The sequence below is a fragment of the Chelon labrosus genome, assembly GCF_963514085.1.
Source record: "Chelon labrosus genome assembly, chromosome: 8".
Taxonomy (NCBI): Eukaryota; Metazoa; Chordata; class Actinopteri; order Mugiliformes; family Mugilidae; genus Chelon; species Chelon labrosus.
In genome coordinates this window covers 15796285-15812292 of record NC_140358.1, presented here as the reverse complement: position 1 = coordinate 15812292, position 16008 = coordinate 15796285, and the positions used below count along the sequence as shown (strand labels likewise).

General features: G+C 42.3%; 3 protein-coding genes across 3 annotated transcripts; 2 read left to right on the top strand and 1 right to left on the bottom strand.

Annotated features, from left to right (window-relative positions):
- The first annotated feature begins 220 nt into the window (after positions 1 to 220).
- ccng1 (cyclin G1) lies at positions 221 to 5203 on the top strand. The gene is made up of 6 exons (XM_084550121.1): positions 221 to 423; positions 1887 to 2150; positions 2245 to 2498; positions 2826 to 2904; positions 3155 to 3265; positions 4046 to 5203. Exons 2-6 carry the CDS (start codon positions 1887 to 1889, stop codon positions 4235 to 4237), a joined length of 900 nt encoding a protein of 299 aa, XP_084406247.1. The 5' UTR covers positions 221 to 423; the 3' UTR covers positions 4238 to 5203.
- A 125-nt stretch (positions 5204 to 5328) lies between these two features.
- On the bottom strand, positions 5329 to 7458 carry nudcd2 (NudC domain containing 2). The gene is made up of 4 exons (XM_084550123.1): positions 7067 to 7458; positions 6692 to 6740; positions 6420 to 6571; positions 5329 to 5624 (listed from the first exon to the last, which is right to left on the bottom strand). Exons 1-4 carry the CDS (start codon positions 7253 to 7255, stop codon positions 5541 to 5543), a joined length of 474 nt encoding a protein of 157 aa, XP_084406249.1. The 5' UTR covers positions 7256 to 7458; the 3' UTR covers positions 5329 to 5540.
- A 438-nt stretch (positions 7459 to 7896) lies between these two features.
- Positions 7897 to 15850, top strand: gabra6a (gamma-aminobutyric acid type A receptor subunit alpha6a; the record flags this gene model as incomplete). Its single annotated transcript, XM_084549751.1, has 10 exons — positions 7897 to 7943; positions 8023 to 8129; positions 8209 to 8276; positions 8669 to 8889; positions 8984 to 9066; positions 9186 to 9329; positions 10161 to 10313; positions 10406 to 10656; positions 12728 to 12972; positions 15774 to 15850. 10 exons carry the CDS (start codon positions 7897 to 7899, stop codon positions 15778 to 15780), a joined length of 1326 nt encoding a protein of 441 aa, XP_084405877.1. The 3' UTR covers positions 15781 to 15850.
- Positions 15851 to 16008: the final 158 nt, after the last annotated feature.

The window sequence follows — 16008 nt, the reverse complement described above, 5'->3', positions numbered from 1 at the left end:
AATTCTAAATCAGAAAACAGTAGGACTCTATTTCCAGACATTGCTCCGCCTTCTCCGTTGCGATTGGTCCGCCAGCGTGTGGGGAGGCGGGGCTTATTTGTAAATGGCTGTGAGTTTATCCAATAAAAACACAGAACCATAAACGTCGTCAGCTGATAGCCAATGAACACTCACCATACTAGGGCATGGGCTTGGTTTTATGCCTGCTTTAATACCTAAACTGTCCTTTTCCCCATCGCCTAACGCCAAGGGTAGGGGGTGTGCATAGGCAGAAATTAACCTATGCTTAAAACTTTCTTTAGTGAAAGTTCATACTTACACTTTTTTTGTGTTTTAAAACTCATTTCATTCGCTTATTGAAAGCGCGTGGAGGCATTTTTTTTCTTTTTTTACATAATATCAAGACCAACGTAACTATCCAAGGTAAGTAAACCAAGCTTTTCTATGTATCACGTATAGTAAGTTAACCATATATTTAATTAATAGTGTCTAGAAACTTAAAACACATTGTAGTGTGGAAGTCAGTCACCAGAAAAATGAATAAAGCCACTAATAGCTGAAATCGTTTTTAGCTAGCGTTAGCATTTGTTGCTAACAGTTGCGTCGTGAACGTAACATTAGTATTTCTTTTTACTTTATCTCCTATAAGTGTGTCGCTTTGACTTAAAAGATGCTACCAATGATGTGTTTAATAGTTTTAGCCGTAGTTTTGAACTGTTGTCGCACTTTGGGTTTGTTGTAACGGAGTTAGCTCTGTTGGTGTGTACGGCAGAGACATGCCCCGACATGATCCAGGTCCTGCCCTGCTGCACACGCTAGGCCTCGTACTTCTACACAGATACACTCTTAATACACACACAGCCCGGACTTTCAAGAGTGTTACTAAAACTGTTGAGGTCACATAGTTAAAGACACGTGTGGGTGACCCCAAATATGATCAACCGCTGCCACAAACTGAGAAACTTAAGTTTGACGTGACCCTGTTATGGATCCGTGTTGTGTGACCTCGTCTAGTCCAGTTGAGTCCAGTTCAGTGACAGCTGTGAGGAGAAGGCTTGTTACTGGATAACTTTTAAATATGTGGGCAGTACTGTGGTTTAGACACTCATGAGGAATGTACACCACTAATCCTGACTTTTCTGAAGAATAAACTGCAATTATTGTAGGTACTGGATTGCTTAATCATTATCATTTTCAACAAGAGGTGTTTTAAAATTAGTGCTTTGTGTCTCTACCTCCATGGCTGACATATTTACATCCAATATATATATATTTCTTTCTCTGATATATGGGCACACTCAATACTTTACTAAAGCACCAAAACCTGCATAGATTAGAGATTAAGATGATCATATATGTGGATATATGGCCCTGTATAGTTACAAACTCTTACATACATTTACACTCACTTGCCAATTCATTTGGTGGACTAGTGACATCAAATGTATTCTTATATAACAGCCCTGCACTAAATCTTAGCTCCGTGAAAGTTATGATATTCATTTGTTTAAAGTAACTAAGATCTGTTGATTCGACTGTGGTTTGTACTGTTGAACTGTTTTATGTTGTACCGACACATGTTTCTATTATTTTGACAACCACATTTAAATCAGTGGGCTTGACTAAATAACACAAACAGTTTAGCAGCACCACAAATTGCATCCTCCCAAGTGATTATACAGTTGAAGTACCACATTTCTCAGTCATTCGAGGGATTTTGTGCAGTACCGTTGTATTAGAATTAACTTGTTTTCAATAGTAAATCTAATGAACTAGCAGGTGGGCGTATATCGTCATACACATAATCTTAAGCATTGAAATTGAGGGCCAAAAATGTGTTTTTGAGGCATTAAGTATCATTCACATCTATTTTTCGGTCCCCTCAGATGCTTGACACAGTGGCAGGACCCGTTCCACAGCCCTTTGCAGCTAAGCTGAAGGCCCTGACGGACCTGGAGGGCCGATACCAACCAAAGCTGAGTGGCTTGAGGTTAATCGAGACTGCCCAAGACAATGGCCTCCGAATGACCACCAGACTGAGAGAGCTGGAGGTGAAGGACCTGCTCACGCTGACCAGGTTCTTTGGTTTCAGCTCAGACACCTTCTCATTGGCCATCAGCTTGCTGGATCGATTCCTCTCTACAATGAAGGTTTGTAAATAAAGCAGTGCCTTTAATGCACACATTTGCCCGTTTTCCTTTAAAATCACTCCTACTCTTATTGACCTTTCCTTGTCTCCTACAGATTCAGCCTAAGCACCTGTCCTGCGTGGGCCTGTGCTGCTTCTACATTGCCGTGAAGTCCTCAGAGGAGGAGAAGAACGTGCCCCTGGCCAATGACCTGATCCGCATCAGTCAGAATCGCTTCACAGTGTCGGACATGATGAGGATGGAGAAGATCATCATGGAGAAGCTCTACTGGAAGGTGAAGGCCCCCACAGCCCTCCGCTTTCTCCGCCTTTTTCACAGCCACATCCAGGAGCAGCTCGACGCTGAGAGGTAAGGACAGATGGTCCTGTCAACCTGCAGGGCCGAACTATGGCTCAACAAGATTATATTTACTCAACTCAAATGTGTCGTGTCATGTTTGGCTTGAAAGATAGCACTAACCTGAAATATCTTTGGGCTAAAAGTCACAGACTGATTGAAATCATTTAGATTTTTTAACATGTGGCAGCATGTTAGGGAACAAATATGAAATCCTTCCCTTTCAAACTTTGTATCTTAATATATATCAGTCTTTTTTTTGTTGTCCTTAAATTGACTGTTTCACATTATTGCATACACAGTTGCAGTTTTGACACTAAAAACATTTTCTTTTTACAGCAAGAACATCCTGAGCCTTGAGAGACTGGAGGCACAGCTGAAAGCTTGTCACTGCTCATTTGTCTTCTCCAAACTAAAGGTAGGTCAAAATAGCTGGCTTTTCAACATTTTAAATAATGACCTATTTCCAGCTGGAAATACAAAAGAAGAATTCAGGTGGATGTTATCCAGCTGTTCATCTTTCAAAGAATTTCACTGGTTTAGATTTTTTTTTAATAACCTGATTCATTTCTGTTTTTAATGTGTGTCACAACCAGTTATCTTCGACAGTCATATTCGCTGCTGACTTTTTGGGAATAAAATCTTCTATTTGTGTCTTTTCATTGCAGCCCTCTCTGCTTGCCATGGCTCTCCTGTGTTATGAGGCCCAGGAACAACATGACCCTGAGCATGTCGACAACGTGTCTGAGGCCCTGAAGAGTCTGCAGCAGCAGCTGAATGTAAGTCCCAATCTTAACCCATTCAGACCGGATCACGCATCTGTGCGTAGTTACCATTAAGGCCGGCAAACGCGTCTGTGTCATTTTGAGCGCTGTCGCCTTTTTCGAGGCACATGGCCAATTATATGCACTGTGATTGGCTGAAATATTCTTGGGGTGAGTGACAGAGATGCTTCGGGATTTTTTTTAAGCTCATGTGACTAATAAAGCGCTTTGTGATTGGTCGAAGTAAGCCTACACGTGGAGTATGTTTTGGTCGAACATTTTAAACACCGTGCTAGCGATCCGTCACGGCTGACTCAAGTGAAGGAAGTGATATTGACGAAGTAATTGGAAAAATAGATCTTTACTGATTTTCAAAATTTTTATTTTAATTGTTTATTGATTTTTAAAAAAAATGCATTTGAAGATTATGCCCTAGCAAGTCAGTCAAGTTGAAAGCCAAAGAAGTAAGCTCTCAAATGCTTTTTATCTCATGTTTTTATCTGCTACAGAGCCTGAGAAATTAAGGTTTTAGTAAGCGTTGACATATTTTGAAAAACCTCAGGTTTTGAGAGGGGGTTTACAGAAGAGTGTTTAGGCCTGAATGGGTTAAACAAATGCACTGAGCTCAGTAATTTAGAATTTCTCTAAATGAGTAACTGTAGTATATGTGGAAATGAATAACCCCAAGAGGAACTGAATAATTGTAACGTAAATGTTTGTGATGATTGTTGCTGAATGATAATGAGAAGTACGTGTTGCCACACACACCTGATCAACTCTTTCTGCCCTGCACAGATCAGAGACGGGGACCTGGTGTGTGTACGGGAGTTAGTTGGAAAATGCCTGGCTGAATACGCCACCACCAAGTGCTCCAAGCCTAACTGCCAGAGACTTCGCTGGACTATTTCGGGAAGAACTGCGCGTCAGCTGAAGCACAGCTACTACAAGATCACTCATCTTCCCACCATACCTGAGTCAGCTTGTTAAAACCGGGGCTTAGGGTGACCGTACATGCAGAGAAAGATTACAACTGTCCCCGCTGTTACGTCTTTGCTCTCCGGCTGGATGTAATTGTTGGGTGATGTGTCTGCAGTATGGTCACCCACTTACAGCTCCACTTATTTTCTTTACAGATCTTCATCACCGATGATGGGTTTCTTTAAGGAAAAGCTAAAACACAAAGTTATTTTTCACCACACATTGCTCAAGCACACTCTATTTTATGTGTCCCAATGACAAGGAGTAACGTTTAGTCAGAAAGGTTGATTTACTGCCATCCTGCTAAGTTTTACTTTCCTGGTTGAGTTGCTTGCACAGGTGTACAGTATGTTCTCGTTTAAATCCGTACCAAGGTGTTTGGTATTTCCTGGAACGGGTTGCTGGTTTTAAGCAAATAAGTATAGAACCACCTAGGTCCTCAGTCCACTATGTGGAAGAGGAGGGAGAAGGATTTTGTGAACAGCAAAAATGGAACCAAGAAATCGGGCCCAAGATCCTTAACTCCCACCCTAGGTTGCTAAACTGTCCTGAATGCACACTCCTACCCAAGGTGATGATTTTTTTTGTTTTATTTTGATAGTGGCGAGGGAAGTAAAGCTCGTGACGATCCGGTCACATATGGCTAACCGTACGGTTCAAGCTGAAATGTCAACAGCGGTTACAGATGAGTTGTTTTCACCAATTGTTACATTTGTGGACACAGTGAAGCACCACATATATTGATTGCTTTCAGTTGTCAATTAGACAGAGAACACACACACAAAAAAAAAAGATCATTGCAGTGGAAATGTAGGTTTGCAATTTGTATTGCATTTTCTTTCCCAGTTTCCCTGTCTGGTATGTTTCTTTTAGTGACAAAAATAAAATGTGTTCAAATTCAAAGTGGCAAATTGAATAAACCTTCTGATTAACCTATGTCATTGTACCTTTCAATAAAACTTTATTGAAAAGTTATTGCTGTGTACATCCTCATTCTTTCATCTCAAAGGCTTTTTATAACCAGAATTAACAGTCCCCATAGGCTTCCTCCTGTATAATGATCCTTGCAACTTGGCAAATCAGGCTTAAACTATATCTGTCCTTTGCAGCCTAGACAATCCAGATGAAAGGGCTGCTGTGAAAAGAGTTACTTCAAACAAAAGTCTCACAAGCCAGCCAATATTTGAGTTCCTTTGAAGGCAAATCTGTTTGACTTCTCATCAAAGATGACCTGATAAGTCCATTGTTCCTCTGGCATGTCACAGATGATAGGCAGACTCTAGTATGTTCTAGGTTTAGCTCATAGCTGTGGTCACTTCTGTAAGCTGGAAAAGTCCGGACCGCCACCAGCAAAATTCCCAGAGATCTCTGCGCCGCTGAAGTCAAATCCAGGATTCTGACAAAAGAGGAGCACAATAAGATCATGAGCATTCGTCCCGCCACCGCTTAAAAAAGACCAGAATTCATTGTTAACACATTTTGCAAACACTGTTTTGGGATTCCCTCAGGATAAACTCAGTAAAATGAGGACAGGTGTAGGACAAAAAGACACCTGTAACTGCTTTTCTCTTCTCAAACAACTCTAACATCAGCAGGTAGCGTAATCTTGTTTCTACTTGATGTCACTGCTTTCCAAATTAAATTGTAAATAATAGTTTTTAGCTTGACAAAGTATTTACTATTGATTAACACGAACATTATAATCCATTAACAGGAACAAAGTTTCGGTTGCCAAACTCTGAGAACTCTCCTTGAAAAAATGCATCAACTACTCATTTTTTTTTTTTTTAAAAGGGCAGCAGACTAATGAAATTCATTTATTCCCACCACTCTAGTCCTGACAATTAAAACGCTTTATTAATGACACGCTGATATTTAGAACTGAGAACATGATGGCTTATTAGTGCAAGAAAAGAGTACGGCCATTTATTAAAGAACTAGCTAAATTTATAACAGAAGGACGTTCCACACAACATGAACTATTATCAATAGCTTTTACCTGAAAGAAAACATTCATCAATTATCTATAACTTCAAACCTATTCCTTATTAGAAAGATGGAGCGACAAGTTTCAGCCATGTGCCCATGTGCAGAAGAAATGTATGACAACCACCATAGCAAGTGTGCAACTTATTATACTAATAAAATTTATGATATGGTCGATGCCACTTCAGATGGCGGTGAAACTAACCTCTCGCTGAAACCTCTCCAGAGTGAGCTTCCTCTGCATCTGGTCCTGGACCCAGGCGTTCGCACAGTACTCCCCCTCCAGCAGGGAGGACCAGCAGTTCCCTGCCTCTCTGTTGGTCTTCATCAGAATGATCCGGATGAGACATTTATCCTCTGAGGGCGAGAAAATCAAGGAGACGGGAGAGACGTGAGGCCGGCTTTAGTACATTTAAGAGAAAGTGAGGCCTGGTGATGTTTCTCAGAGGTGTGTGTGTGTGTGTGTGTGTGTAGTACCGAGTGTCCATGTGGCCTCGTCAGATACGGTTGTGTCAAACAGCTTTCCCTGGTAGAAAAGAGAAACAACAAACAAGTTAATATCTTGTAAATGTTCACATTGTGTTTGAATTGTTGTGACTTTATGATTTAAATGAATGAATGACTTTGCTGGATGTCTAAACTGATGTACAGTATATACAAAGCAAATATGCTCTTTCTTCTTGTTTGTTTATTGGTAATTTTAGTGACAGAGAAAGACTTAATGAATGCATTATTTACTAAAGAGAGCTGACAGTGGATCCCCCCCTATTTATTTAGCCTTCTTCTTCTCCTCTTCATTAAAATGATGCTGAATGTCACAGTCCATCTACCAGCGTCCCTCCAGGAGCCTACCTTGAATATCTCCTTCCCTTTGACGTGCAGCTCGATGTCTCTGGATCCTAGATGGCACTTGACCTCTTTGGCAGACGTCCCGTGAGGCACGTTGACTTCGATGAAGACCTCCTCCATGGTCTGGTACCAGGAGCCCCAGGGGGTCTTGCAGGGGACGACACCGCTCCTCTCCTCGAAGTGAACCGACATGCTTATAGTGTGTCTAGCTAGCAGAAGTTATGCTAACAATTTGGCACGCGCTTAATCTTTACAGCTGTGCGAGTGCTGCCTATTTAAAAAGCGCGTTATTGGAAATAGTTGAATGAAAATATGTTTCAGTTCCTGATGTTATATTTACTCCCCCCGTGATGTTTTGCCCCTCTCTCTCTGCCTCCAAACTTCTTCTTCTTCTTCTCTGTGTGGGCTCATTTCCGGTTGTGGACGTCACTGCGGCTGCAGCGCCATCTGCTGTCTCATAGGATGAAATACAGGAAGTAAACCAGTTCTCATTTTACACTACATAGTCTTAGTATATACAATCAGTGTTCACAGCCTTTTGGTATCATTACTCAGTTAGATTTCATATTTTTAAATTGTCTTAATTTAGCAACAAAAGAAACCCACTGAATCCAGAGTTTGTCTAAAAATGGAGTGGATTTGCTAATCTGTTAATTAGATTACTGGTCCTGCCTCAGTGCCACCTGTGTCCACATGCATACCTACCAGTCACTTTGACGGAGCCATAAAAAAAGGACCCTTGCTCCGTTTGGATTTTACTCCCCTCACATGAGGTTTTACGTTGTATGAGTTGCTGGGGAAGTTGGCTAAAAAGTTGATAACTGCTGCCAAGGATGGCCGTCCCCTCTTTTACTTTGGTTACTTTAATCTGCTGGATAAGGTGAGTCTTCTGTCTGTACTTAAACATGTCTCAGATTACACTGAGTTTAATGCTCTTTTTTTTTTCTTTCCTTCAGCAGTTTAGGCAACGTATGGGGAAATGAAAAAATATACTCAGACAACATCACTCGTATTTTGGATAGACTTTTGGATGGTTATGACAATAGACTGCGGCCTGGTTCTGGAGGTAGTTCAAACTTAACAACAGTTCGATAAATTTAAGACATTGCGCTACACTATTTTAAAGTTTCTGATGACTGTTGCAGGTGGTATTACCGAGGTGAAGACAGACATCTTTGTCACCAGTTTTGGACCTGTTTCGGACGTTGAGATGGTGAGATACTACAGCTGAAAGAAGACGTGCATGTCATGACTGTGGGTAGCGTTTCAGATATGAGCAATCTGCCATGAGACCATTTAATGAGCTTTAATCTGTTTGACCAGCCCTATGACTCCATTATTGATGGCCTCTAAATCAATATGACAACACGTCAGGCAGAGGGAATGGATGAATGGATTGATGAATGATTATCTGGGATGAGAGGCATTCATCATTGCCTCGTGTTCGCCCCTCACCTTTCGCTGAATGCTGAAATGTCTCTCCAGTATTATGCATTTGGGCGAATTGCGTGTTGGGATCTAAAGTTAAAGCTTTAAGATTTAGAGAATTTTATTTTATTTATTTTTTATTTTTGCATCCATTAACGTGTTATGTTCCTGCTTCAGGAGTACACCATGGACATGTTCTTCCGTCAGACGTGGGTTGATGAGCGGCTAAAATTCGAGGGCCCCATTGAAATCCTGCGGCTGAACAACCGCATGGTGGACAAGATCTGGACGCCAGACACTTTCTTCAGAAACTCCAAAAAGTCCATTTCCCATAACATGACCACGCCAAACAAGCTTTTCCGCATTATGCAGGACGGGACTGTCCTCTACACCATGAGGTGATCTAGTGAGAAAAGAGCTGTTGCCTTGAGAGATGTCTGTTCATCTAGTTCACAGAGAGAGTCTGATTTCTGTATATTCTCTATTTCTTAGACTGACAATTAGTGCAGAGTGTCCAATGAGGCTTATGGATTTCCCCATGGACGGCCACGCCTGTCCTCTCAGGTTTGGAAGCTGTGAGTATTGCCAAAAAAAAAAAAAAAACAGGACGAACATTTGCATACAGAAATGTACATATTTATAAATGTGACCAACCGTGGAGCTGTCTGTTTTCCTCAATGATTTGTCGTTTCAGACGCATACACCAAAGATGAAATTAAGTTCACCTGGAAGAAGGGGCTAGTAAATTCCGTCGACTGTCCCAAAGAGTCGATAAGTCTCCTGCAGTATGATCTTTTGGGACAGACTTTGTCCAGTGAGATATTCAAAGCAAACACAGGTAAAGCTCGCACTCGACTGTCAGGTAGAAGTTTAATTAAAACATACTGAATCTTAAGAGTAGAAAGAGGTCAAATGAGTACCTTCAGTCTCTGCACTAGTGTCCATTACTCCCCCACAGCAGGTTGATATAAAAGCAAAGAGCTCCTTGAGCAGCCATCTAAGATGCTTAAGTGGTCAGTCCTAATGCGTACGGTGTTCCTTAAAAAAGAACTACACGGTTTAAAGCCCAGCGGATGCACCGACAGAGAGGAGGGAGGATGGAGATGTGTGTGTGTGTATGCGTGTGTGAGCATTTTTCCCGTTTCACCAGAAGAAAACAGAAGTACTCCCCTGCTGAGAACACGTTTTTGGAATAGGGAGAGAAGGGACGAGGCAGGCTCCAAAACGTAGAGACAGTACACATTTAAGAAATACAGAGTGAAAAAGAGGCCATTTGTGCGTGTGCATGATGCAGCATGTTTTGGTCTATGAATGTCTGCATGCATGTGTTTAGACAGAGCAGTGTTACGCATTGTGGCACTGCATGCTCTCCTCCTGCCCCCACCTCACTCGCTCCTTCCTCTTCGATTTTATCCCAATTTCAAATGTCTGCTGTGCTCCTTCCTCTCTCTTCCCTCTCTCCCTCTCCACCCTCCCCTCTTCTTTCTCCCTGACTGTCACATGCTACCTCACAGTTAGCAGGCTGTGACAGTCATAAACACGTCAATATATAGCTATATGTTTCTCCCAGGAGATGGTCTGGTTCAAGGGCAGGCAAGGGCATCCATTCTGTGTTACACTGCTCTGTCCCTCAGGGCTCCTCTCTTCACACTTTCTGTTTATCTTGCAGGTCAGTACTCTGTGCAGGTGGTCCATTTCCGCCTGCAGAGGAAGCTGGGCTACTACCTCATACAGACCTATATCCCTCTTATAATGGTTGTCGTCCTTTCACAAGTCTCTTTTTGGATCAACAAAGAGTCTGTTCCTGCACGGACAGTTGCTGGTATGCACGACTTTCCAGCAATCTATCCAGGCATTTAAATGTGTTGAGATCAGTCTGACATCAGCCTGTGTTTCATAAATACTCTCCTTCAGGCATCACCACAGTGCTGACCATGACCACTTTAAGCATCAGCGCCCGGGAGTCCCTGCCCAAAGTAGCCTATGCCACTGCCATGGATTGGTTCATCGCCGTGTGTTTTGCCTTCGTGGCGTCGGCTCTCGTTGAATTTGCAGCGGTGAACTACTTCGCCACCCTGCAGGCTCACCGCTTGAAAAAACAGAGAGCCAGGCAAGACAATCTTGAGGTGTTGGCCACCGGCAGCGATGACGACGACACAGTTTCGGTAAGCAGGATGAGCTCGCACATACAGAAATACTAAAAATAATCATCAGAGTAAAAATGGAGAAAGGTGGTACATCATCATTTTTTTTAAAGGACCAATCTGTAGGATTTTGTGGCATCTATTGGTGAGGTTACAAACTGCAACCGACTGAATACTCCTCCCTCACTCATCCATTTCCAAGTAGAGAACAGAAAAAAACAGAAAGAAAAAAAATAATAATGAAAAACAATCTCTACCTCCGACAGCTGGCATAGGCTCCAGCCTCCCCCGTGACCCTTCACAGGACAAGCAGTTACAGAAGATGAATGAATGAATGAATCTCTGCCTCCAGTGTTTGATTCTGTTCTGGTCAACATGACTCCATGGAGAAGAAAAAGCTCCCTCTGCAGACATTAAAGGGGAACTACTGTTTTTACAACCTGGACCTTATTTCTAGCATAAAATACAGTCGTTTACTCACCCATGTAACTATAACTACTACTAAATAAGGTCCAGGTTGTAAAAAACAGTAGTTCCCCTTTAAGAGCTCATTACAAAGCTAATACAAAGATTTCTAGTTACAGGTGATCATATTCTAGCATAAATATAAATACTGGGATATATTTTGTTTTGATCAGGAGAACATTGCACCTTTAAAGAGATTTTGACACATAATAGTGTGTTTACCGGTCTACTGCATGTATGAACATCAGAAAAAGCTTTTTGTGATGCCAGAAGGTCTGATTTAATTCACTCAAATGTTGACTCAATGTTATTCGTTGAAAAAATGTAGAAACTGAAAATAACAAACTGCCAGTTGCTTACCAGTTCTGTGTATCCCACTCCTCATCACTGTCGGTGGCTAATGGCGTGCAGCTACTATTGCTTAAATAATGCACCCAAATCACCCGTCACACGGTGTGGTTTAGTTAAATTATTAATATATGGTGTGGTTGACAGGTAGTGAGTCTTCAGCACTAATTTTGACACCGGTCACATCAGATATAACGTATAGTCTGAAGTTTGTGACAACTCTTGGAAATCATTTCCTTTCTTGCCAAGATGAGATGAGATGTTGACACAGTAAATGTGATAGCAGTTGCTTAGTTTAGCTTAGCTTAGCTTAGCTTAGCTTAGCTTAGCTTAGCCAGCTCTGTGATCCTGCTTCCAGTTTTTATCCTAAGCTAAGTCTAGTCAGTATAGTCTGTTGATCTATAACAACATATCTACATAAAACTGGTGAAAAAAGTTGAATATGATATTGTGCATTGAACATGACAATCTGTCTGTTAAAAAGTTGCTAATTCAAAGTGTGTAAATCTATATATAAAATATGTTTAGTTTTACTGCAAGTTTAATGAGCTGATTGGTGTTGTCCTAAACTTTGAATGAAAGCAACCTGCTCACCAGCATCCTTTCTTTCAGTGTTTCAAATGCATTTACATTGCTAATAATGGTGAATGGAGGTGCAGAGTCTTGCTGAGAGTTTGCTGCAGTGATGTTAATGATGAACAGAGAGCCAGCTGCTTCAGTCTCAGATGCAGACAAACCAAGTCATGCCGCAGACGGGTACTTTTCTATGCATTTGCAAGTAGTCACCCTGCCTGCCTCTTTTATTCTTCCCATTCAGGGCACACAACACATGAAATAGTAATATGTGCTGTTGTGGAGCTCTCATCTTTAGCTATATGCTTTATGCTAATACAGTAAGCCACCACAGCGGCCTCCTGGGATCTGTCTCACGTGTACAGCTCATGGTTAGATGCTTTAAAAATAGCTTCAGTGTGAGAACAGAGAAAAACTCCAGCACTCCTCTCTGTATAATCTCCTCACCATCCTATAGGCATCCGGCAAACTGCCTGCTGTGTTCTGCAGAGAAGCTGACATACCATTGAGAGAAAGCTCCTGTGGGAGCAAACGTTACTTGCAGCATTGTATTCATGACACAAGCATGTTAAAATTATCATATATGAAGCTGCAGGGCCGAAATCCATCCATGTTTAACTTTTCTCCTTTTTTCTCACTGGTCGCCACAAAGCTAACCCCATCTCACCTCTTTCCTTCCAAATCATCCCCGCCCTCCTCTCACCAGTCGGACAGCAGCCCCCGGGGAGGCCTGAAGAGGAGAAACCACTCAGTGAGCCGCAGTGAGCCAGAAGAAGCTCCACCTCTGCCGATTTTCTTCCAGCAGGGCTCAGCTTTTCCTCAAATCCCACAGCTGGCCGGCACCAGCCCCATTGACTCGTACGCCCGCATCTTGTTCCCCTTGGCCTTCGCCCTCTTCAACCTCGTCTACTGGTATATCTACCTGGTTAAAGACACCATGGAGAGGGCCAGGTAAACTATCATAAATCATAATCTATCATCTATCTCTGTCTATCTGGCATATGGATGGGGGGGGAAAGGCACCACTGTGAAGTCCAGGAATTTTAAGAATTAAACCAAAGCCTTACACGTCTTATTCCTCTGTGCCTCAAAGCTCTGTTATTGTCCAAATTTTATAGTTAAGCCATAAGTAGGCTTTTTTTTTTCAAAGGTTATGTGGAATGCAGACATCATTAAAACGCCTGTGCTTTTCTTAAAGGGGAACTACTGTTTTTTACAACCTGGACCTTACTTCTGGCATAAAATACGATCGTTTCACCCATACAACTTTGGTGTAATTTGTATTCCTTCGGGAGATAATTAGATCGTCGTATATCCATGTAGTGGGAGTGACTGGGGCACCGAAACGCAGCCTCTAAATGACGCATTATCTGCCGCGAAACTCGTTCATTTCACCAATATTTTGTTATCGTACGCCAGTGCTGTTCCCCGTTGAGTCCGGAGTTAGCTTTTATCATCATCTAGTGTCTGTAGATTGACCTACAGACCCTGGAAGATGTCTTCTGACCTGGATGATGTCAACTCTGGCCTGCGCATACCCGCAACAGTCGGCTTGTTTACCTGTAATTTGCTACTGCTATGGTTCGTCCACAACCTCAGAATCGGAAAAATATTCAGCCATGTTGTAAAAAACTAGCATTAGCAAATTACAGGTAAACAAGCCGACCGTCGCAGGTGCGCGTGGCGCTCAGAGATGACATCATCCAGGTCAGAAGACATCATCCGGTGTCTGTAGGTCAATTTACAAACCCTGGATGATGATAACAGGTAACTCCGGACTCAACGGGGAATAGCACTAGTGTACGATAACAAAATATTGGTGGCAGATAATGCGTTATTTAGAGGCTGCGTTTCGGTGCCCCGGTCACTCCCACTATATGGATATACGCTGATCTAATTATCTCCCGAAGGAATACAAATTACAAAAAAGTTATATGGGTGAGTAAACGATGGTATTTTATGCCAGAAATAAGGTCCAGGTTGTAAAAAAACAGTCGTTCCCCTTTAAGTCAAGATGTCTTCAGGGTTAAAGGTCTATTGCAAAAGACTATGCGGCTGTTGTCAGACATCACTGAGTTCTGTAAACAAAATACTTGCCGTTCAAGTGGTAACATCAGCCGTACGTCTTGAGAGCACCTCTACTAGGAAGTCGTCGAGGCAGTTAGCAAACTAACGACCAAGTAACTTAATGTAGGAAATTAAATGCAAAGGCATAATGAAAGAATGGGGCCACTGGGGATATCAACATTCTCCTCAGACAAAGGACGCTCTCTATGGCTAAATTACAGGTTATTAACTCACCATCGTCCTCCACCACTTTTAAAAACATCAAATTAGGCCTGTTCCCAGTTACAAATTTCCGAGTACCGCTAGAAGTGGTTGTTCGTATGGACTTTTCACATGGACATAGAAAACGCAAACCTGGCTCAGGTGTGAGCACGAGTTGGCGGTTCGATTCACATGCCGAGGTGTCCTTGGGCAAGACACTGATGGCAGATGAGCCCCTTGCCATTTGGTGACCGATCCAAACATAAGTATCCTAGATTAACTATGTTTACCATTCATTGTCATTCATCATACGTAGATAAAATTATCCAAACGAAATGAAGCCAAACGGATAAAACGCTGCATTATGTTTCCTTTTTATTCACGTTGCCATCTCAGCATTTGACCTTTGACCTTCTGAGACAGATGTGACAAGGCAGCAGACCCATAAAGCTGCACATGTGAAGCAGTAAAAATGGCCGAGGCAAACGGCATCCTACAAAAACCTCTCACGGTGGATGTAGGATTTACAGTCTATATTTGTATCTTAAAAGAGCTGGAGTCCTGTTCTAGTCTGCTCTGATAAAGCTTCAGTGTAACAATAACTACTTAGAGTTTTTTGTCAAAGACTTTTATCTAGGCAGTAAAGACATCAATAATTTCTAATGCTGAAACAGCCCGGGGAGTTGTAGGCGAAAAAAAGAAAAAAAAAAAAAAACAGAAGAGCGGAGAATGATGTTGGGTGGCGTTGTAGCTGCATTGACGCCAGCACTGTGGCTTTTATCATCAGCTTGGATTCATAATAGAAAAAGGGGCCGGGCACTCAGTTAATTTGAAAAGGAAAGTATGCATCGAGCTCTCTCTCTCTCTCTCTCGTCTTCTAGATAAGGTTTACCTGGGGGCTGGCAAAAACCTCCGTCGTTTTAATGACAACACAGCTCCTCCACGGGGAGAAAAGACTCACAGGCGAAACAAGCCGGAGCTTACTTTGCACATTAACCATGTGAAAAAGCGACTATTCGCTATTCCCGCTTATAAGTGAACCCCGTATAGAACACAAAGCTCCATGTCCAAGAAAGAAAAAGAGAGATACAGAGAGAGTGAAGAGAGAGAGAGAGCGAGAGAGAGAAGTGTTATATAACACTGGGGAGTGCAAATCTGCTCATCATGCTTCTCATGTTCCTGCCAGTGAATTTTTATGGTTGTTTTGTTTATAGCGTTCTGCAGCATAAGGAGAGAGACAAGATGGAGAGAACAGCTGCATCATATCTGTTCTCTTTGTATGTTCTCCATGTCTCCAGCTTGGTACTTTATAAGAAGGCACAGAGCGGATGGGGTGGGAGGGGGGTGGGGGGCACAGTAACAGTTTTGGCTGTGCCGTATACTGCAGAGGGAGCATCTCTGAATGTGGAAGCAGAGAGGTTTCTGTGCGCTCTTGCTCTCGCTTTTATTTTTTATTTTTGCTCTGCTGTGTTCTGGTCTTGCAGGGACTAAGAGGACCTGGAAAAGGGCATGTGCAGCCTGAGAGACCTTCAGCATCCAGCCAGCCAGCCTCACCTCACCCTCCCCTCTCTCTCTCTCTCTCTGCGAACAAGCTCTCAGCATTCACTCTGCTCTCATCTGACAGAGGAAATGAATCAGAAACTCATTTATTCTCCTGCTGCACATCTATTCATTTCACAGGCTGTGACCACTGCCCACTTGTGTTCTGATCAGTAACTG

What these genes read in the sequence shown, in the direction of transcription:
- nudcd2 (XM_084550123.1), bottom strand. Translation starts at nt 7,255, where the DNA reads ATGTCGGTTCACTTCGAGGAGAGGAGCGGTGTCGTCCCCTGCAAGACC. An exon ending in AAGGGAAGGAGATATTCAAG is followed by an intron (nt 6,741 to 7,066) that starts GTAGGCTCCTGG and finishes CTTTTCTACCAG; the next exon opens with GGAAAGCTGTTTGACACAAC. An exon ending in CGAGGCCACATGGACACTCG is followed by an intron (nt 6,572 to 6,691) that starts GTACTACACACA and finishes TCTCGCCCTCAG; the next exon opens with AGGATAAATGTCTCATCCGG.
- ccng1 (XM_084550121.1), top strand. Translation starts at nt 1,887, where the DNA reads ATGCTTGACACAGTGGCAGGACCCGTTCCACAGCCCTTTGCAGCTAAG. An exon ending in GAGCAGCTCGACGCTGAGAG is followed by an intron (nt 2,499 to 2,825) that starts GTAAGGACAGAT and finishes TTCTTTTTACAG; the next exon opens with CAAGAACATCCTGAGCCTTG. An exon ending in TTGTCTTCTCCAAACTAAAG is followed by an intron (nt 2,905 to 3,154) that starts GTAGGTCAAAAT and finishes TTTTCATTGCAG; the next exon opens with CCCTCTCTGCTTGCCATGGC.